The sequence below is a fragment of the Rhinolophus hipposideros genome (genome assembly GCF_964194185.1).
Source record: "Rhinolophus hipposideros genome assembly, chromosome: 5".
NCBI lineage: Eukaryota > Metazoa > Chordata > Mammalia > Chiroptera > Rhinolophidae > Rhinolophus > Rhinolophus hipposideros.
The window spans coordinates 40,118,011-40,139,795 of record NC_138051.1 but is presented as its reverse complement, the minus strand read 5'-3'; the positions used below and the strand labels follow the sequence as shown (position 1 = coordinate 40,139,795).

Here is a 21,785-nt window from a genome sequence, read left to right as displayed (position 1 = left end):
AGGGAGCTGACGAGAAATTTGGGGAAAATGCTAATGCTTTCTACCCACCTGAGAATAGTGTTCCTGGCATGCCATATCTGGAGTCTCTTTCCACCATAACTTACCCCATTGCCTTTTTTCCTTTTGTGGAGGTTACTCCCTCCTCACCCCCACCATAAGAAATAACACAGACAGCTGGAGCATGGCAACGTTTCTTTACTGGGATGGATGGTGTCAGGGGGCTGCATCCAGGGCAAGTAGAATGGGCCACCATTAGAATGGCAGAAGTCCTGGGGATCTTAAGTCACCTGCTGAGGATGGGGACTTAATGCTTGCTGTGGATGAGAGGAGGAGGGATGCGGATATCCTGGCCTCTCTCCAGACGCCGTTCACAGTCAATCAAATAGTTTACTCCATCGATGACTAGTTGCACCAGCTCCACCTGAGGGACACTAATCCTTGATCTCTGCTTCCCACAACCTGAGTTTCTTTCTTTAGCACTCATTTGCCTGCTCTGAGAACTCATTTCCAATTGCCTCCCCACGCAACCTGAATTTTATTTCAGATTCTATTACATTCCCGAGACTCATTGTCATATCTCAACCCCCACAGTCCTATACCTCTCTTCATCCTAATCCCTGAAGATCTCACCTCTGACTTGCCCAGTCGGTCCAAATTAGAGATGTCAAAGATGCTGCCTGTGGCAGCTGTGTCCACTCCTCCAGTACCACGCTTTTGGAGCCTTAGGTTCTCTAGGATCTTTGGGAAGCGGCTATCCTAGAGGGGACAGAAAGTGGGAGCACGGTCAGTAGGAGCAGAGGCTGGTCCTACCTGAGAAAGCCCTGAACCTGCTCAGAGATCTTTCCCTGACCCTTTTAGCCACAGTGTGTCTGGCTCTTTTCCAAAATGCCCATTCCTTCCCATCCACACACAGCCACCTTCCTCACTCACACCCCTCTCCAACCCCACAGTTCCTTTACTTTGCTTAGCAGGGGCAGTTTGATGTGTACTCCCGCTCGAAGTCCAGTGCCCAGGTTTGACGGACAGGTTAAGATGTATCCCAAACGCTCATTCCACATGAACTCCCAGCCACGCTCCTGGATCAGCCGCTCCACCTGAGTCCACAAAGGCTCTGTTAGTGAAAAGTCCGGAATATGTGGACCCTCCCTTAGCTAGACCCATAGAAACTCTAGAAATATGTCTAGAACCAGAAACTTGGGATGTGAAGGAATGACACGGCTCAGTGTTTTTTTCTTTTTTCCTTTCTTTTTTTTTTTTTTTAGGCAGGTGGTTTGTTTTGGGTGCAAACCATTTATTATCTTGCATACGAGGTAATTTTGATGTTGCAAGCCCTTAATGATAAGATTGCAGAAAAATATTCTGTATGAAAGAAGAGAAACTTGAGGGAATAATGCACTAGGATGATCACGGGGAAGAACGGTGGTGTTAAACTGAACTGAGAAAGGATTGATTATTCAGTGAGCTCTGTATGCATTGATTATATTTGCTTTGCTAATGAGCCTAGAGCCTGGAAGGGTCCTTTCAGGCAGAAAAAGAGAGTGTACCCTTTGCAACAGGAAGAAGCAAGAGAGCCTTTTGTTAGCTATGGAAGGAGCACGTTTGTGAAAGCAGAGAGAAAAGTGAAAACAATGCAGAAAAGCCAGACTTATAGGTGTGTGTGTGTGTGTGTGTGTGTGTGTGTGTGTGTGTGTGTGTGTAGAGGGTGATGTGGGAAGGATGTTTTTGTTTCACTAAGTATCCTAATCATGAAGATGACTAACAGAGTTGAAGAGACAGGGGATCTGCCAGTGATAGACGTGAAGACCACTACGTAACATGAATAAAGTGCAGAAGGAACCATGGCACAGGGGGACATCTTACACGCGGAACATGGGGAAACCCATCTAGAATAATAACAGCAGCTAACACTAACTGAGCACTGACTATGGGCCAGGCATTTTACATGTATTATCTCATTTAATCCTCACTACACCCAAAAATGTGGGAAGTCTTATTATCCCAATTTCATAGATGAGGAAACTGAGGCATATAATTTAAAAATTACTCCCCTACCAACTTACCGTCAGAATGTTATCTATTACTTGCCCAAAACAGTAGAAATTTCCAAGCTAGAATCTAAAAGAAAGAGGAGCTCCCTCCCTTTACAAGTCCAAAATAGAACTGTGTATATAGAAAAACATATAATAAGAATTGGGTTTATGGGGATTCCTAACCTAGAATTGAATATGGAGACCCAATCCATACAGGATTGAGGATTCCGTTCAACCCCTCATTTAGAGCTTCTTAAGCCATTTCATCCTCCACCTTACCCCATCTCCCTCCGGCTCTCAGCTTAAAACCTAGACATAATATTTTAGCAATAATGACAGAACCCAAAGTCAAGGCCTACCTTGGCTCAGAACTGAGTGGTTACATTAGAACCATGAACATGCCAACCTCTTGCTCCATATGTCAATCCAGGCTATCACCTTTTCCTTATCTGCACACCCTACCATCCCACACCACACACCCCAAGCATTGACTCACCATCTCAGTTATTCCTTCTTCACATTATTTGGCAACTGCTTTATTTACTTCCTTAGATTCCTGACATTCTTTCTCTCTTCCGATTCTTAGAGTGACCATATATCCTGGTTTCCCCTGGACAGTCCTAATTTATAACTATTGTCTTGGAGTGATCGATGGTGATCTCTTTCACTATCAAAAATATCCTGGATTGGTTGATAAATTACATGGTTAATCTCCCTGTTCTAGCCTTTGCTTTTTTCCTTATGTCCTCCCACTTAGTTCCCTTATCCACTCTGTCCAACCTCTTTGAGGCCTCGGCAGAATCTTTCAAACACTTTCTTCATGTTGCCACCCTTCTCCATGGAGATGACCCGTGTATGATCCTCCTCATTCACCCAGATCAAGAAGCTCTTCTCATTGTTGTGCCTGAGGGCAGGCGAGAGGGAAGGACAGGAATCAAGAGGCAGGGCAAGCATTGGGGGGGAGACAGAGAAAAGAAGGCACTTATGGGGATATGGGCACAAAAGAGGTAAGGTAAGCCTCATACCAGATCCCACGAGCGTCTGGCCAGTCTCGAGCCATGCCTGCCGCAGTCAGCAATGGGGACACAGGCTTATCAAATAGAAAGTGGTCCTGGAGAGAATAAAGGGAGAATAAAAATTCTCACAGCAGCCCCTAGGTCTCTCAGAGCCCACCTATCTCATCAGGCCCAGCCTCTCCTCTAACTCTTTCGTTCTGCTCCCCCCACCCAGATCCTTCTCCAGGCCCCTCACATCAATAAGCTGCTGCTGCTCAGCCTCTGTCATCTCACTGAGCCGATAGTAACGACCAGCCAGGTCACCCTTCAGGCCACTCAGTGCATCCACCACAACACGTTCCACCTCTCGTCGCTCTGCCCGAGTGCAGGCTGGAGGTAGACTGAGTCCCCGGATACTTCGGCCAGTTCTGACTCTTGAGGACAATACATACCTCTCATCAAAGTAGCCAGAACGGATCTGGGGAATAAGATAAATGAACATAAGTCACAGAAACACAGAGGGTGGGAGCAGAGGGCCATGGGGAAGGAGAGACCTTAAGGACTAGAGGGGTCCTCACTGCATGCATTGGGCAATACTCCAGTTGAAGGGGGCATGATGCTCTTTCCCGAGAACTGCCTCCCTTGCAATATGGTCATTCTCATCCACCTTCTCTTCTCCATATCTGCTGCTCCTTAAGACACAATTCTTTCCCCTCATCCAGACTAAAAGCTCAGCAATATAATGACTATGAGTCAGGAAGTCATTAAGGATTGGAAAAACCAAATGTTGTACGTAAGGCTATGCAAATCAGAAGTGGAATATTTGACCCACCTTGCTGGCATCCAGATCAGTGGTGTGTTTCATTGTCCGGGGGTCATATCCATTGTGTCGCTCTTGGATCACAGGGTCAAAAAGCTCAGCAAACACCTGAGGGAGATTTAGAGGGAGAGGGTGGTTAAGGAGAGGGAATCCCTTCCCTGGTTTTAAATGTGGATTGATTTCACTGGGTCAGAAAACATGAGTATGGATGGTCCACTCTTGAGGGTAAGTGAAGAGTCTTTAGGGAGAAGGCGCTGGGATTACTGGGAAGATGAGTTGGGTCACCAGGGAAACTATGGGGGGCCCCCTACCTCGTAGGTCTCCTCATCTCCAGCTACCATGCCCACAGTCTTGATGAAGGGGTGGCCGGGGTTGTCCACGCCAGTCTGGATACACTGATCTAGCGTCCAACCAGTGGGTGTGGTCTTGTCGCAGAGCCGGGCATAGACTGCTGGCGTCAGATGACTGGCCATGCAGTTGTTGTGCTTTCGGAGGTCTGGGTATTCAGCGCTGGGGGGTGGGGGGGTACCCAGTAACCATGGAGACACAGGGGGCCTAGACCCAGTGCAGTCAGCTGGGAGCTGTCCAGGTAGCTGTGTCTGCCTGTGCTCCTTGGGAGGAGGGGAGATTACAGGGAGGCTAAACCTTGGTAATCTCATTAGGGACTTTCAGGGTCTGTTCTTTCCCAACAGTTCTAGCTTCCTCTGGCTGGCCAGCTCAATTCCCCCGATCTGCTCAGTTCTTTCCTGCCATGAGCACAACATTAAGAATGGGGGAGGGGAAAGACTAAGGAATAGAATTCAGGAAATGTGGGAGAACAGCAGGAAAGAAGATGGAGATCAAAGAGGATAGTTCCTGGTCTCTCAATTAAGGATTTTGACAGAATGGGTGCAGCCAGAACTCACAGGGACAGAGCTGGTCTTGGGGGCAGGGAATGCAGGTTACAGGTCTCCAGGAATGCTTTGCCTTATGATTGTAGCTTCCACCCCCACCCCACTGTACAATGCCCCACTCCAGACTTTAGAGCGCCCCACTCTAGAGCCTTCGTGTTTATAGCCCTTCCCTGTGGCCCGGGTCCTCATCTCCATCCCCATCTTCGTTCCCATCCCGACTCCCCCCGCCCCCGGAGGAGGGGGGGCTCAGACACTGATACCTCGGGGGATACAGCCTCCGTCGTTCACTGGCGGCTCGTACAGGTTCCGGGCGAAGCAGAAACCCAGCAGCTAGCGACCCAGCTCCAGCCAAAGCCAGGAGCCTGAGCCCCGGCCGGGCGGACAGTAGACGAGAGAAAGGACCGGCCATGGCTTGAGGATCCTGCTACAGAATCCCGGAGCAGGCGCTGGCTCAGGGCAGGAACCAGGAGGGAGGATGCAATCAGGCGGACTGAGGGCCGGAACTGGGTGCGAGGCTGGAGCCGAAATGGGGGCCGGAGTGGAGGCTGGAATGGGAGCGGGTACCAACCACACTGCAGGAGAGGCGCAATGAGCTAGCTGGCGGGCGGGCGGAGGACAGGGAGGCCCCGCCGCAGTCTCCAGGGGTGGGGCTCACTTAGACCCCGCCTTCCCGCCTGCCGCTGCGCTAGGTGTGCGGGGGCAGAGGTGGGCAGCATCCACCAGGTAGATTTGGGGGCCCGCATCCCTGGGACGAGGCCGCCCAGATTTCAGCACCAAGTAAAGGACAGCACCCGAGGGGTCTGGCGAAACCTGAACACCCTTCCCCCAAGCGTCTCGGTTTAACTGGACACCCGATTCGTCACTCCGTGGGGTGAGAAAGGGTGACATTGCCCAACCTCTTCTCTGTTTTCAGCCTGCCCCAGCAACCTCTCCGTCTTCTCAGGGGAGAAGGCCGAGGGCAAACCGCGGAATAAACACAGATACCAGAGAAAGACACAGAAAAAGCAGAGTTAGAGGCAGACACTGGAAACGACACCGGCTAGCTCAAGGTCACCTTTTCCTTTGAACCAGGAAAGGAACAAGGCGCCTTCCTTCACACCTGTGCTGTCTTTACTAAGTTGAGAGGAATTAGGGAAACATGAACTCTTACCCCATCTATGATGTGTTCCCCGACCCCGACCCTGCCCCATAAGCCTGACTCCCTGCTATATCCTGCCTACACCTCTCAGAATCCCCCACTTGTTTTTCTCCTCCACTCTCCTTCTCATCCCTTACTTCACCTTTTCTTTTCTCGCAGTCTTTTCCAGGCTCAGACCAGTTTGCTGCTCACAGGACTCCCTCTGAGTAGTCTCTGCAAGCTTGCCTATCTGTTGGTTGCACTGGGCGTGGAGCTGGGGTTGGGCAAGGAATTGTTAGTTTCCTCTTCCTCCTTTCCCTTTTCTTCCCCCTCTGTAGCTCCCAGTTCCCAGGCTGGAGTGGAGTGTAAGGTGAGGTAAAGGGTGTGGTGAGATGATTGGGCGTAGGAATGGAACAGGTAGGCACAGGTCTCCATACACCACATGTGTTTCCTTCTTGGCTCCCTAATGCTGTTTAATCCAGAGTGCAAAGGGAAGTGGTGTCCAAGGGCATACAGTTTCCAGGGAATTTCCACCTTCCTTCTGGTCCCCTCTCCTCCTCTTGCTCCTCAGATTTAAGAGGGCTTTGTTCCCACAGCTCCCAGTGCGACTTTAGTGTGACTTGACTTTTGTCTTGGCAGAAAGGCACATGAATGTTGGGGCCAAAATATAGATGTGGGACTTCAGTATGGAGGGTCAGTTAAGGTGTGGTGGGCATGGTGGCATTAGTCCCCTCCGTCAGTTATCGTGGTGTACCCATAAAACAGTAAGATAATTGGAAACTTATAAGACAGTATTTGAGAAAGAGAAATTCCCTTCACATTGTCCTCTGGCCCCAATAATGAGACCCCGTCTCATCCCTAAACGCATTCCCTTAGTTCCTTTCAGGCTTCCCTTGCTCCTTTTCCTGCCTTCCTCATTTATGGGCATCCTCAGAAGCCATCCACCTCTCTTCTGGGTCCATCACTTAATTCCTTCTTCTCCTGGTAAGAGAGCAATCATCAGAGGATAGAGTTCTGCAGTTGGAGTGTGGTCACTCTTGGAGAGAGAGTTACCTGTGCTATGGGGGCTCATTATCCAGATTAAGAAGTAGCTATGAGTAAGCAAATATAATTACGTAGAATGGTATATATTTACCCTGATAAAGGAGGGAGATAATCTTCCAGAGCAGTAAGGTTATTTGAGAGGGTGGTTAATAAGATTAAAGAGGTTGAAAGCAGGAAGAGAGAATTACAGAAGGAAAAATAAGACTTGCTTAGAGGAAGAGAGAAATCACTCAAGTTTGGAAAGTAGCTGCCCAAATTTGAATAGTGGGTCCATTGAGAAAAGTTATGTATTTGCATACTTATTCCCTGTGAGCCTCTGACAGGCACATCATGTATTAATACTCATTTAAAACACTCTACAGAATGTTAAGTAATCAATGTATGTGGTATTTGATTTATTTAATAATTATTGTTATCAATAATGTTTAATATTTATAAAGTACTTTACAATTACAAGGAACTCTTGTATGTATCATTTCATTGAATAGAATTAGATTGTTCCAATGGATGACTAGAGACTGAGTCTACATTTTCAAGGGGATGAGAAGACAAGTTAATCGCCTAGAAGATGCTTTAATAACTTGTTTGAAGGGTTGGAGTGGTGGAAGGGAGCCTGAGCATGACCTAGGGAGGTATCTACTTCCCTAAGGGCCAGTCCTTAGAATCATCTTTATCGCATTTGGGAGGCCTTGGGGTCAGTACAATGAGGTACCTTACTGAAAAAGTGGTAAGATCCCTAAGGGTGCAGAGAAGAAACAGGGAACTTGGAATTGTTTCGATCAGGGAAATCTAAGTGAGGCTGCAAAGATAATAATAATACAAACGTATACAAAAAATGCTTTCACGTATCAGTACCCTATGAGGGTTTTTTTTTTTATATATTTGACCCCCTTCACCTTCTTCTACCATCTCCCCATCCCCTTACGGATTTTTTAATCCCACTCTTACAGATGAGAAAACGAAGGCTGAAGGAAGTTCAGTGACTTGTCCAAGACTTCAGCGCTACTAAAGGAGTCAAACAAGTCTAGAGGTAGAGAGCAAGCAGAGTGTGGAGACAGGAATCGACTCAGTCTTCCATGTCCATCCATTTTCTTGACTCCTCCATAAATAACTCTCTCTTCCTTCTCTTAACTTTCTGATCCGTTTCTCTCCGCCTCTGTTTTTGTCTCCAGTCTCCCTTTCACTCTTCCACATTTGTTAACATTTTCAACTTACATTTGTTGGATCTCTACGCACATCATACCCCGTTTTGTTTTACCAAACAAACAGAATGCCTGGTTTTGTCCTCCAGAAGGTGCAATGGCACAAACTCTGTCTCTTCCTCTGCATCTCTCCTCTCCCCCCTTCTTCGTTGCATTGGCGAGTATCCAGACCCAGCATCTGGATTGCAGCGACGCAGTAGGAAATCGGAGGCAGGGGAGCATCAGGTTGCACTTTCTCCCCAGAGCCACAAGGGGCCACCCTCCTCCGCGCAGAAGCGCCGGCCAACGCAACCTGACTCTGTTGGTGCGCGCCCTCCGCTGATTGGTGGTACCGCGGGCAAGTCGCTCTTGGATTGGGCTGCTGTCAGGTGTCGCTGAGGGCAGGTTCGGCTGCGCGAGCGCAGGGAGGCGGGTGAGTGAGGGCCGGGGGCGGTGGGGGAGTGGCTGGGGGCTGGGGGCGGTATCTGAGGGGGTGGGCTGGGTGGAGTGGGCTCCGTTGGCGATGAAGGCTTTGGTTAGTACCCGCTGGGGGCAGCTGCGAAAAGAAACCCAGCGAAGAGGCCTCAATGTCAGCGTAGGGAGAGTGAGCAGGGGAGGCGGGGGCGGGCAAAGGCTAAGTGGAGTCAGGGTAGGAGGGCGGTTTTCGTGCCTCCGAGCTGAGTGAAGAGAAGACGGAGGAGGGGGTCGGCGAGAGAAGAGACGGGCTTGGGAGGGTCTGCGTCAGCCGAGGAGTCGGCGCGGGAGAAGGTCAGGGTGGGGAGGTCTGGGTGAGGAGAGGTGAAAGTGGAGTCCAGCTGGAGGCTCAGCTTGAGGAAGGGCTTGTTGCAGAAAGAAGAGGTGAGTCTGGAGAGAGGGGTAGGGTGAGGAAAGAATGGATCTCAGGCAGCCTTTGTGGGGATCACTGAGGGTTCCGTAAAAACATGTTACCGAGTGTGGTGACTCATCTGAGGGATTGAAGGGCTGTTTACTGCTGGGGAACCAGTGAGTGTGAGGTTAGTTGGATTATTAATTGGATTCGTTGGTCAGCGCCAGGGGCAGGGGGCAGCAGTCAGTGTTGGAAGCGGTCAGGGGAGTCAGTGAAGAATCATTTTAGCAAGTTGGGGAAAGAAGGCAGGGTGGGTGAGTTGATACTAAGAACGGCATCAGCACAGCCCGTGAGCGTCGGAATAAGGATATGTGTGAAGGATTACAAAGTACATCAAGAAGGAACTAAGGGGTCCACTGTGGAAGGTGGGAGGGAGATAGGTAGTGCTAATGGCTTGAGGAGTTTTATTGCGTTGGAATTATTCCTGCCTGGGCTCAGTATTGATGTTTCCCTTTAACCCCTGATGGAGCCCTCCATCAAATGCACGGTGATAAAGAAAATTAGAGGATTAGTGCAAGCAGCCCTCACTTCTCAGAGATAATGAAGTTACACTATTTACCCTCCCTGCTACCCCTTCTCCAGATAGTAATTAACGTAGATATTCCTGAGAAGATTGCCCACCTGCCCCTCCTTATACCTACTTATATCTCCTTCCTTCCTCCCTCCCTTCCCTTTTTTTTATACTTCCGGTACGATTCAGTCCAGAGTAAGACTGCCCTTTAGCCTTGTGTAGAGTCTGACATTTCCTTTTCTTTTGCAACAAAGTATTGGGTGAGAGGGAATAGAGAGATGAGGACTGAAAATGGGAATGGCTCTTGGAACACCACATCAAACCCCAGCTTCTCCCAGAGGTACATCTAAATAAATCCTGGCTTATTTCATAGCTATTTCTGTCAGGCTTCTATTTTCGCTTTGTTAACTATGAATTTAGACCTTTCATCTCTCTGGTGAACAGACTGTCCTTCCCCATTCCCATCCTCTGTTACACAGTTGTCATAGAATTACAAGAACAAGACTGTACACTCAGTAGAAAACCAGGAAGGACTTAATGGAAGAAAGGGTGAAAGGTTAGGAATTTTAGACATGAAAGAAAGCTCCTGCTTCGGAGGAAGGAAAAGAGTACAACAGAATTGTGCTTGCTTAAACTATACAGGGACCTTGGGAATGCCACAAACCATAGAAATCGGGTCATCACGAAAAAGGAGTTCAAAGAAATAGGCAATCAAGAAGGGTGTGTGTATGTATAAGGCCTCCAGTGCACAACTGGAAATGTCTAAGGAGAATGTGGTTTCCCCACGGTGGCTGAGCAGGAGAGATAAGCAGATGGTGAAGACTAGAAAGGTCAAGGTCTGTATAAAGGTTAACTAACTTTCTAATCAAAGCTGCCAATCCCACTTGTAATGGAAAGGTTTAAAATAAAAATACAGAAAGTAATTATTGAAGACCATTTGTAAACTGTAAGACTAAATCCATCTACTTAAGGAGTTTGTGTCTTTCTTTGGTCAGTATTTCTGAGAACTTTTGGAGAATGTGGAAAATTACTTATGTGTGACTCCATTTTATTTGGAGGAAAAAACAACAGATACCCATATCCCCACAACATAGTATTAACAAATGTTAACCTTCTGTATATTTGCTTCAGATTTTTTAAAAATTGAAATAAACATTATAGGTAACGTTGTGAAGTTCCAGTCGAATCTTTCTCAATTCTATTCTCCCCTCTCCTCAAAGCTAATCACCATCTTGAATTGGATGTCTTTCTTTCCAGTCTATATTTTTATACTTCTACTAATTATGTATACAGTCATAAACATATGTAACATTTTTTATTTATGCAAACAACTGTACAATATGTATTCCTATAGTTTGCATTTGGAAGCTGCCCTTGTTGATTCATTTTTTAAAATTGCTGTTAGGCTGTCATTTGTATACACTACATTGTATTTATCCATTCTCCTACTTGTGACATCTGAATTGTTTTCCGTTTTCCCCGTTACCTCAGTGAGGTTATGAGCATCCATGCACATGTCTTCTTATGTGGAAGAGTTTCTCGACAACAGGATTTCTTAATCTCAGCACTAGCACCATTTTGGACTGGATAATTCTTTGTGGTGGAGGAGTATCCTATGCATTTAAAAATGATTGGCAGCATCGCTGGGGTTTACTCACCAGATGCCAATAGCAACCCCCCCAAAGATGATAACCAAAAATGTCTCCTACCAAATGTCCCCTGCACAGCATATTCACAATTGGTTAGGCATCATTTCTCTAGGTGTATGTATACAGAAGTGGAACTGCCAGGTTGTTCCGACTCAAGAACATCTTAAGATATTCTCTAGATTATGGGTCTAGGCAGGATTTTTTTTTTTTTTTCCACTATAGCTTCTGGTGTGAGAGACTTTGACCTGGACCAGCCCTGGGTCTGTAGTCCCAGGACACAGTAGAGAGAAAATTGAAATTGCAGTTTGAGAATGGGTTGGGGGCTGTTGTGTGGATGCCTGTATCCTCAACCTCACAACCAGCACCAGACCTATTTCCTTGAACGGCTTTTCTGGACTTGGGCATCTGTCTTTTAAGGTGGAGCAGGTGAAGGAGAGATGGGGGCATAGGGAAGTTTAATGTTCTGATAATGCTTAGAACATAGGATGCCCTTAATAAACGTTTTTTGAGTTAATCCGTGGTAGGAATGAAGATGGGTTAAGGGTCAAAGCAACTGAGCTCTCTCTGTCCTTTGCCCTTGAATTAAATCACTGAGTTCAATTCTACTGTGGGGAGGTGGAGAAGGGCTAGGAACATTTTGGAGTGAATCCGAAGTTTAAAATGGCTCTTGAACCTTTTCTCGTAGGAATTGACATTAGCCTTCCATGAGGACCTGCCTTTGCCATTTGCTGCTGGAGTTAATGGTGTTTCCTGCTGGCAGAATCAGGGACATGCCAGCACTGTAAGGGCTAATCTACCAACCCTCTTACCAGTCTCACGCTTGAGGGTGGGATGAGCTGGGAGGTAAAGGGATAATTTGCTTTTCTCTTATGGATCGTAAGTCATTTCAAATCATAGCCCACATGCTTCCTTCCCTGTTGATGCTTGTCACCATAGCTTTGTTTCCTGTTTCCCCTAGTTCCCTTGTAGTTCCTGCCTATTTTCTCATTCCCCATTCCCCATCCCCCACCCATTGCTCCTGGGCTTGGATTTTGAGCTAATGGGATATCCTCCACTGCAGAGCGGGATGAGTGGGTGCTCCGGCGGGGATGTGGTCATTGCCGGCCAGTGAGGGCAAGCGTGCCACAGCCCACTTCTTCCTTGGAGCTGGAGATGAGGGGCTGGGCACCCGTGGAATAGGCATGAGGACAGAAGAGAGTGACAGTGAGCTCCTTGAGGACGAAGAGGATGAAGTGGTAAGACTGGAGAAAATGATGTAACTTGGTGTTGGGACCCCTGTAATAGAGAGTTGAGATTCCTTGGGATGGGTACACCTCTCTGTTCTTTCCAAATGAATAGATGCCCTGTCATAAACAGGCCCTATCCTGATTAAGGGGAGGGTCCGTGGAAATTGGTTGGACTGCCTCTCTTTGAAGCTCCTATCGTATTGTCTCATGGTTGTTGGTTCTCTGGCTCTTCTGCCTGAGCACACATTTCCTACTGTAGAAAGGTTCTTATTCTGTAGGCAGTAGGAATCCCTCTAGGCACTCCAATCTAGATCTAAGTTAGGCGTCAACCTTTACCCCATAGGTCTGAAGTCCTGGCAAGAAAATGTGCCCTAAGAAGAGGAGACAGTGTTCCCTGACAGGGATGGGCAAGCTGGGAAGTTCCTCAGTTCCTGACAACATTTCCTCTCTTAGCCTCCTGAACCTCAGATCATTGTTGGCATCTGTGCCATGACCAAGAAATCCAAGTCCAAGCCAATGACCCAAATCCTAGAGCGACTCTGCAGATTTGACTACCTGACTGTTATTATCCTGGGAGAAGATGTGATCCTCAATGAACCTGTGGAAAACTGGCCATCCTGCCACTGCCTCATTTCTTTCCACTCCAAAGGTTAGGGTCTATAAAGGAAAATGGGAAGGAATGGTGTTGGGAATGCTGGACTGGGAAGTGAGGTTCTTACTGTCAGATAGTAAAGAGGAGTTCAGCTCTTCCTGACACACCAGAGAGCAGTACAAAGGGGTCTGCTTTCCTTACATCCTGGGGGGATTGCTATGGGTAGTGTCAAGCCCATATTTGAATCTCAGGATAGCTCTAAGAGAGAGAGACCCTAAAAATAATTAGGACCCAGAGAGACCCTAAAAATAATTTCTTTTTTACTTTTTCCTGTTGGACATTCTAGACTTGGGAAGTAGGGCAGAAAGATAAGGGAAGGGATAGATGAATAGAGAAACTCCGTGACAATTAATGGCTATAATACGTCTCTGTTTCTCTTGATATTTTCTCACTCTGTCTCTTTCACTTTCTTTGGTCTCTTTATTTCCTTTCTCCATCCCAGGCTTTCCTCTGGACAAAGCTGTTGCTTACTCCAAGCTTCGAAACCCCTTTCTTATCAATGACCTGGCTATGCAGTATTACATCCAGGATAGGTATAGCTTTCTGTTGACTGGTGGGATGGGTGGCCCGGAGAGTATGTCTGTTCAGAGAACCCACTCTGGGAGGGATAGTCAAACAAAATGGTTAATATTTGTCCTATTCCCTCCTGAGTTATGTACCCTGGTATCTCCAGTTCCTGAGCAAATGAATTCCCTAGCCTCTCCCTGTAGTCACCAGCCCCCACCTTTCCCAGCTAATTTATTCTGGGGGTGACAGGAGGGAGGTGTACCGGATCCTGCAGGAGGAAGGTATTGATCTGCCTCGATATGCTGTGCTCAACCGTGACCCTGCCCGACCTGAGGGTGAGTACCTGGCCTTGTCCAGTCCTACCCTGCCTTGCTTTCTATGACTTAGCCCAGTTCTCCATCCTTTAGACACCACCTGTCTAAGTGAGGGTTTGGTTATTAGAGCCATGGCTATAGTAAGAGCCATGGATCTTTGGACACAGCCTTTGACTTCTCCTATATAGATATTGTTATAATCTATATATAACAATAACAAGTTATTATTACATAACTATATGTAATATAGTTATTACATATTTATTACTAAGGCATGGTCATAGAAATTTGAGGGTGATGGAGACTAAAATGTGAAGAAATGGGGGTTGGAAGTATTCTAGAAACCTAGGCCCTAGGAATGACTGCACACCTACCTTTCAGAGTGCAACCTGATAGAAGGTGAAGACCATGTAGAGGTAAACGGCGCTGTCTTTCCCAAGCCCTTTGTGGAGAAGCCAGTGAGTGCAGAGGACCACAATGTTTACATCTACTACCCCAGCTCAGCTGGAGGAGGAAGCCAGCGCCTCTTCCGTAAGGTATGGCTGACATTTGAGCATTTGGGGAGTCGGAGGGAGAAGGACAAGAATGAAGTTGTGGGAAGGGAAGTTGGAGGATTTGGGGACAAAGTAGAGGCAACATTTGTTTTTTCTTCCTTTTCTTTCTGAAGATTGGCAGCCGAAGCAGTGTTTACTCTCCTGAGAGCAGCGTCCGAAAGACAGGGTCGTACATCTATGAGGAGTTTATGCCGACAGATGGCACAGATGTCAAGGTTATGGTGGCTACAGGGATTCAAGAAGTTATAAATGTCTGGCTGGGATGGGGTGCTTGAGGAGCATATGGAAGCATATGAAGGGGGTCATAGAAAATGAAGTGTGAATGTGAGTAGCTTTCATATGCAGCTGAAGATAACAAGTGGGGTAGTAGATACTGTCACTGTCAGAGCAAGGGCAAAGGTGACATGGCAGATGGCGTAATGTTGGTAACTTATTTCTTATTAAGGACTAGATGATAGTGCTGGAACCCCAAGGAGAAACCTTCATAATGATACTTCACCAGGGCTCAATAAGAAAAATGTCAGTCTCTTTGTTCTTAATACGCAGGGCATTTTTTTGTTTTGATTTGTTTTTGTTTTTTTATTCCACGACTAAGTCTGCAGAACTAGTGCTCATATTGTCTTCTCATATGCAGGGTGAGCTGTGGGCATACTCAGTGATGCTATGTACCTGCAGGTGTATACAGTGGGGCCAGATTATGCCCATGCGGAAGCCAGGAAATCTCCAGCTTTGGATGGGAAGGTTGAACGAGATAGTGAAGGGAAAGAAATTCGATATCCAGTCATGCTGACCGCCATGGAAAAGTTGGTAGCCAGGAAAGTCTGCGTAGCTTTTAAGGTAGAGGAAGGCCCATGGTGGGAGGGGGAGGGGATGGGGGGGTAAATTGGGGCATCCTGTGAATGAAGGAAAGAAACAGGAGCACGGGTCGGGGGCTCTTTTTTTTTAATGTTTTATTTTTTAAATTTAATTTCATTGTTTTATACTAGTTTCAGGTATACAAGACAACATAATGATTAGACATTTACACCCCTCACAAAGTGATACCCCCCAAGTCTACTACCCTTCTGACATCGTATATAGTTGTTATAATACCATTGACTGTCTTCCCTATGTTCTTGTTCTTATCTTGCCTCTTTCCTCTGCAGCAAACAGTTTGTGGTTTTGACCTTCTTCGTGCCAATGGTCACTCCTTTGTGTGTGATGTCAATGGCTTCAGTTTTGTCAAGAATTCAATGAAATACTACGATGACTGTGCCAAGATTCTGGGGTAAGGGACACAGTGGTCTGGGCAGGGGAGAATGGGCTTAGAGAAGAGAGTTAGAAAGTTTTTGCTTTAATTTAAATATTGCAGAAATGATTTAAAAGTGAAAAAAGAAAATGGAGAAAGGGCACCTCAGCCCTCTTGCCTTTCCAACACTGCCCTCCCCAGGGGTAATTACTGTTAATTGTCTTAGACATAACAGTATCTTTTTCTGCCGTGTATAAACAATGTTTATTGTACTAAATGTGATCAATCATACTGTAATACTGTTTTACAATTTGGCTTTTAAAAAATTCATTACATAATATTTAAAACATTCAAAGATATATAAGGAGTGATGAATATGGTGAGTATACATGTATTTACCATTGAGCTTAAGAAATAAAATATTAAGAATATTGTTGAAGGGCTGGCCCTATGGCTCAAGTGATTGGAGCGCCAAGCTCCTAACACCAAGGTCACTGGTTCGATTCCCACATGGGCCAGTGAGCTGCGCCCTCTACAGCTAAGACTGTGAACAACAGCTCTCCCTGGGGCTGGGCTGCCATGAGCTGCGGTGAGTGGCTGACTGACAACCGGTGACTGACTGCCTCAGTCAGGGGGAGCCCAAGGCTCATAATACTAGCATGGGCCAGGGAGCTGTGTCCTATACAGCTAGACTGAGAAACAACGGCTTGCACCGGAGTGGGGGGGGCAGGCAGAGAAGGGGAATAAAACACCAGACTATAGCCCTTCCATAACCCTTGCTAATTACATCCCCTTCCCTCCCACCCAGAGGTACCCACAATTCTTAATTTAGTGTTTGTTATTTCCATATATTTATTAATATTTTTATTGTAAATCTGCGGGTGTCTTTTTGTATATTTTTAGACTTTATACTAATGTATATTAATGTATATTAATCTACAACATACTAGTTTTTGAGAGCTTCATTCATATGTGTGGTTCTGGTTCATTCATTTTCACAGAGCTTCTTTATATTTCTCCTTCTAGGAACACCATAATGCGGGAACTTGCCCCCCAGTTTCAGATCCCATGGTCCATCCCCACAGAGGCTGAGGACATTCCCATTGTCCCTACCACATCTGGCACTATGTGAGCAAAAGTGAAAAAGCTGGAGTAACCAACTTAAGGCACCTAAGTCAGACCAGTAGTTACTTCTTGACCCTGTTCGTTCTTACTAGTGGAGCCTGGGTCTCTTCTAGGCAGTTTCCTTAACCCTACGTATAGTTTTCCCTTTGTTCTTTGACATGTCAAGTAGGATGAAATGGTGGGAGGAGGTGTCGGGTGGGATGGAGGAGAGGCTCTAAAAGCATCCCCTGTCCTAGGATGGAACTTCGTTGTGTCATTGCAATTATCCGTCATGGAGATCGTACCCCCAAGCAGAAGATGAAGATGGAAGTGACACACCCAAGGTAGGAAGAGTGTTCTAATTTAAACAAATAGCTTTTTGTGAGGGAGCTAGGGAGGGGGCAGCTCCCAGAGGCTTTGACTATTTTGCCCCATACTAAAGCTTCTCCTTATTTCTTCAGGTTTTTTAGTCTATTTGAAAAACATGGTGGCTACAAGACAGGGAAATTAAAACTAAAGCGGCCCGAGCAGCTACAGGTAAGATAGTGAATCTGGCTGGGAGGAACAGTGCTCTGTGAAAGATAATGGGTATGGGATTGGGGGCCTTGATGAGAGACCAGGATGAAAGGGTAACTGGCCAGGATGTGGCCTCCTGCAGGGATACCCTGTTATCTCCTCCAGGAGGTGCTGGACATTGCACGGCTGCTATTGGCTGAACTGGAGAAAGAACCAGGTGGTGAGATCGAGGAGAAGACTGGGAAACTAGAGCAGCTGAAGTCTGTGCTGGAGATGTGAGAAAGGGGCTCGGAAAAGGGAGCCAATAACAGTGAGAGTTGGGAGCTGGGACAGAAAGTAAATTGTGGGTTTATCCTGCAGGTATGGTCACTTCTCAGGCATCAACCGGAAGGTGCAGTTGACTTACTACCCTCATGGAGTAAAAGCTTCTAATGAGGGGCAAGGTAAGATACAATATCCCCTTCCCATTACCATTCAGATCTCTTATTCTTGAATCCTTAGATGACCTGAACCCCAGATTACCTGTTTGGGCTCCTCAAAAGACCTAACATTTAGATGTCCCCAGTATTCTCTTTGTAGACTTGTTCACCGCCCCTTATTCCTACAGATCCACAGCCGGAGGCTCTCGGACCATCTCTATTGCTGGTACTGAAGTGGGGTGGAGAACTGACTCCTGCTGGTCGTGTTCAGGCTGAGGAGCTGGGGCGAGCTTTTCGCTGCATGTACCCTGGAGGACAGGGTGAGTGTTTGGCGGGGTTCGCTGCATGTACCCTGGAGGACAGGGTGAGTGTTTGGCGGGGTGGGCGTGGGGTTGTGTAAATACCTAGCGAGGTTGGGATAGATGATTAGGGGATAAGTTGGGAAATGAAGGGACTGAGTCAATGGCGAACTTAAAGGAGGAATGAGCATGTGGGTAGCATGTACTCCTGCTCCTCCCCTTTCCCCCCAGGTGACTATGCTGGCTTCCCCGGATGTGGGCTGCTTCGTCTCCATAGCACTTTCCGCCATGATCTCAAGATCTATGCCTCTGATGAGGGCCGTGTCCAGATGACTGCCGCTGCCTTTGCTAAGGTGCACACTACAGTTCTCTCACAATCCCAGCTTCCTTCAGGGAGAGCAGCAGAGAGTTTGGAGAACTAGCTGGGAAATTTTAGGGTGTTTGTGTGCTGACTCAGAGAAATTTCTTGTCGTGTCTGATCCCATTCTATACTATTGAGAATAATTAGTGAGGGCAGGCCCCTTGACCTGTACGCAGTCCTCCAAGCCAGCTCTTATTTTATCTCCCATACCATCTAGGCCTGCGGGGACTGCACTAGACTGGAAAGAAAACTAATAGACTTTGTGCTTCCCCTCCAGGGCCTTCTGGCTCTAGAAGGGGAGCTGACACCCATTTTGGTACAAATGGTGAAGAGTGCCAACATGAATGGGCTCCTGGATAGCGACGGTGATTCCTTGAGCAGCTGCCAGCACCGGGTCAAAGCTCGACTGCACCACATTTTGCAGCAGGATACGCCCTTTGGCCCTGAGGATTATGAGCAGGTCAGGCTCTCCCTATCTCTGTGCACAATATACCCCTGATCCCAAATTCCAACAATTATAAACAATAGTAATCAGTAATGGTATGTGCTTTTCATACATTATCTCAGTTACTTTTTACCCTTTGAGATAAGTAGGGGTCTACAATTTCAAAAGTCTCATATCCACAATTTCAAAAATCAAAAAGATTTTTATAGGTTTGGAACCAAGAGGCATTGTCAGCAAAACCTGATAAGACTATTTTTTTAAATTGAATTTTATTGGGGTGACAATTGTTAGTAAAGTTACATAGATTTCAGTTGTACAATTCTGTATTACATCATCTATAAATCCCATTGTGTGTTCACCACCCAGAGTCAGTTCTCCTTCCATCACCATATATTTGATCCTCTTTACCCTCATCTACCACCCCCCGATTAGACTATTTCTAATCCCTATTTATCCCATTTAGTGTAAATAGTCATACATTTTGCTGTGTAAATGCAAATGTGTTTGGTTATGCCCTAGGCCCTGCTAGAGATATCATATAACATATAGCATATGCACTGTATGAACTTCCTAAAGTCTGAAAAATTCTCAATTCCAAACATAGCTGGTCCCAAGGATTTCGAATGAATGTTTCAGTTATCTATTGCTGCATAAAAAAACTACCTCAAAACTCAGTAACTTAAAACAACTACCATTTTATTGTCTTACAGTTCTAGGCTCAACTGGTCTTGCTTGGGGTTTCTCCTAATTTGCTCAGATGTTATCCAGATGTTGGAGCTGAACCATCTGGAGGCTCGACTGGGATGCTGGGATGGCTGGGCTCTCTCCCCCTTCACGCTTTCCCTGTAGTCTCAGGGCCTTTTCTCTCCACATGTTTTCTTCATGTGGTTTCTGTAGCATGGTAACCAGACTTCTTAAATGGTAACTTAAGACTCTCCCAAAGCAGAAGCCTCCAAACTTCTTTGAAGTGTAGCCCAGAATTAGCACAACATAACTTTGTTATTTTTTATTGCTTAGGAGTCACAGGGCCAGCCTAGATTCAAGGGAAGGGGAAGGTGACAAAGAATTAATTTAGTGGTCATCTTTAATCCACCATAAGAACTGTGGACCTATACTACTTTCTCCCCATTTTACAGATAAGGAAACCTAGGCTCAGAAGAATTTAAGCAACGTTTCCAAGGTCACCCAGCTAGTTTGAACCCAAGGAGTTTAACCCAAGAGCCCAGGCTGTTAGCCACTGCAGTACACTGCTTCACGGTATTGAGCACAGTAGATGCCATCACCCAATGTCATCCTTTTTCCTGTGTATCCAGGCCATTATTGACTGGGTGTCATATGCTAGACAATGACTTTCCACCATCCTACCACTGATAGCTCCACATTTCTGATAGATTCATTTTTTTAAAAACATTACTGATTTTTTAAAATTATAGTACCACTTGAACCGCTTTTAAGTGTACTGTTCAAGTGACATTAAGTACATTCACACCATTTCTTATAGACTCTTAAATGAACTAAGTAGCTGAGCACGTTGCCTAGAGAATGGCTTTTTCTGTGTTCTTTTCTGAACATACTTGATAAGGGCTGGACCTTGCTCCCTTATTTTATAATCCATTGCTCAGTGTCAAATCTGAAAAAGCTAAGGTACCTTTTCTTTCTCCCTTGCTTCCTTTTGCTAAGAAGAATGGAACTTATGTAGGTAGAATGTGTGCATTCCATCCATAATCCTCTTTGCCTTTCCCCATTCTTCATTGACTGTTACTGTCCTAAAAGTTTGAGTTGGCACCTAGTTCTGAGATTGGCACCTCTTCTCTAGGTTCACGCTAGTATCTTGTTTAGAGGAATACGATAATGTTATCTCCATTACCCACTCATGAAAACATTCTGGGAGAATTTTGAGGGATTTTGGTTTAATCTTTATCCCCCAGCATTTTTAATGTGCTTTTTAGAACCCCTCCAAGAAAAGAACCTAGGTCTATTTTATTTCTTCTGGTCTCAACCCTTCTTAGATGACTGCGTGCTAGAGCAGTCCCCTCATCTGAAGGCCCTAGAACTGCTGGTATGTGCAATAGTCTAAGAGTGCTCATTGGAGTAAGCCGACAAACATCTTACTTACAGGCAGTCTCTGTAATAAGCTCACAGGAATCTGGGCAGTTCGCACTTTGCCTATCTTGCCTTTCATCTCTCTCTTCCCCACAGCTGGCTCCCACTGGAAGCACTTCCCTACTCAACTCCATGGCTGTCATCCAGAATCCTGTGAAGGTCTGTGATCAGGTATTTGCCCTGATTGAAAACCTCACCCACCAGATCCAGGAACGGATGCAGGACCCTAAGTATGTAGGTGGGTATGAATACTATCTTCCCTTCAAGGTTTCAGGTGTGGTTGGATTCCTCAGACACTCCTGTGTCTTCTCCTAAACGTCGGAGACATGGCATCCTCATCTCTCTGATTGTACTTCAGTTTTGTTAGGGTTTTTTGTTAGAGGTAAAATCTTGGTTTCTCTGGCACTCTGTCTTCCTTCCAGACCTGCAGCTCTACCACAGTGAGACGCTCGAGCTAATGCTACAGCGTTGGAGTAAGCTGGAGCGTGACTTTCGGCAGAAGAGTGGGCGCTATGATATCAGTAAGATACCTGACATCTATGACTGTGTCAAGTATGATGTGCAGCACAATGCAAGTCTGGGACTTCAAGGCACAGCAGAGTTGCTACGTCTCTCTAAGGCACTGGCTGATGTGGTCATTCCCCAGGTGTGTCTCAGGTCAGGAATCGAGCTGGGGACATGGGTATTGAGTAAGGAGGGAGAGAAAAGGCAGAAAGCAGGAGGGGTGGTGTGGGAACCAGGGGAAGGAGACTTAGGGAAGGAAGGTGTTTAGTTGCTACAATTCTCAGGGTCTACTCTGAGTGAGTATAAGAGACTACCTGAGGAGAGGGAGAATGTGGTGGATATTAAAGAAACCCCAAACCTGAGGTGCACACAAGCATAATCTTGGGCCCGAGAGTATGAGGCAAAAGAAAAACAAGATCCACTGAGG

The 21,785-nt window shown here is 46.4% G+C and overlaps 2 protein-coding genes across 49 annotated transcripts in view; one reads left to right on the top strand and one right to left on the bottom strand.

The window, feature by feature from the left end:
- Positions 1-176: 176 nt before the first annotated feature.
- On the bottom strand, positions 177-6,216 carry LOC308497165 (creatine kinase U-type, mitochondrial). Of its 4 annotated transcripts, none has more exons than XM_081047499.1 (10): positions 6,019-6,216; positions 4,999-5,673; positions 4,157-4,355; positions 3,858-3,953; positions 3,282-3,503; positions 3,056-3,141; positions 2,811-2,934; positions 960-1,094; positions 631-756; positions 177-421 (listed from the first exon to the last, which is right to left on the bottom strand). In XM_081047499.1, the coding sequence occupies exons 2-10, from the start codon at positions 5,145-5,147 to the stop codon at positions 305-307; spliced, it is 1,254 nt and encodes a 417-aa protein (XP_080903625.1). In that variant the 5' UTR covers positions 5,148-5,673; positions 6,019-6,216; the 3' UTR covers positions 177-304. The 4 variants fall into 4 exon arrangements, with proteins under 4 accessions (XP_080903625.1, XP_080903627.1, XP_080903626.1 ...); XM_081047501.1 differs by having other exon boundaries at positions 4,999-5,283; positions 6,019-6,197; XM_081047500.1 differs by having other exon boundaries at positions 4,999-5,310; positions 6,019-6,194.
- Positions 6,217-8,475: 2,259 nt separating this feature from the next.
- PPIP5K1 (diphosphoinositol pentakisphosphate kinase 1) overlaps positions 8,476-21,785 on the top strand; it is a gene marked incomplete at its 5' end in the record, with an annotated part of 39,356 nt that continues 26,046 nt past the window's right edge. For 22 of the 45 annotated variants that reach the window (XM_081049264.1, XM_081049263.1, XM_081049294.1 and 19 more), the window contains 20 exons: positions 8,477-8,513; positions 11,812-11,907; positions 12,187-12,361; positions 12,806-13,001; positions 13,447-13,537; positions 13,761-13,846; positions 14,207-14,361; positions 14,493-14,594; positions 15,055-15,216; positions 15,525-15,646; positions 16,634-16,735; positions 16,969-17,055; positions 17,173-17,248; positions 17,393-17,502; positions 17,588-17,670; positions 17,835-17,966; positions 18,177-18,298; positions 18,584-18,766; positions 20,951-21,092; positions 21,277-21,500. In XM_081049264.1, coding sequence (XP_080905390.1) covers positions 12,215-12,361; positions 12,806-13,001; positions 13,447-13,537; positions 13,761-13,846; positions 14,207-14,361; positions 14,493-14,594; positions 15,055-15,216; positions 15,525-15,646; positions 16,634-16,735; positions 16,969-17,055; positions 17,173-17,248; positions 17,393-17,502; positions 17,588-17,670; positions 17,835-17,966; positions 18,177-18,298; positions 18,584-18,766; positions 20,951-21,092; positions 21,277-21,500 — 2,322 coding nt within the window. Of the gene's footprint in view, positions 8,514-8,589; positions 8,616-8,768; positions 8,939-9,800; positions 9,818-10,270; positions 10,314-11,811; positions 11,970-12,186; positions 12,362-12,695; positions 13,002-13,446; positions 13,538-13,760; positions 13,847-14,206; positions 14,362-14,492; positions 14,595-15,042; positions 15,217-15,524; positions 15,647-16,633; positions 16,736-16,968; positions 17,056-17,172; positions 17,249-17,392; positions 17,503-17,587; positions 17,671-17,834; positions 17,967-18,176; positions 18,299-18,583; positions 18,767-20,950; positions 21,093-21,276; positions 21,501-21,785 lie in introns of those variants that run through there. The other 23 variants (XR_013993401.1, XM_081049284.1, XM_081049275.1 and 20 more) reach the window with 11 other exon arrangements.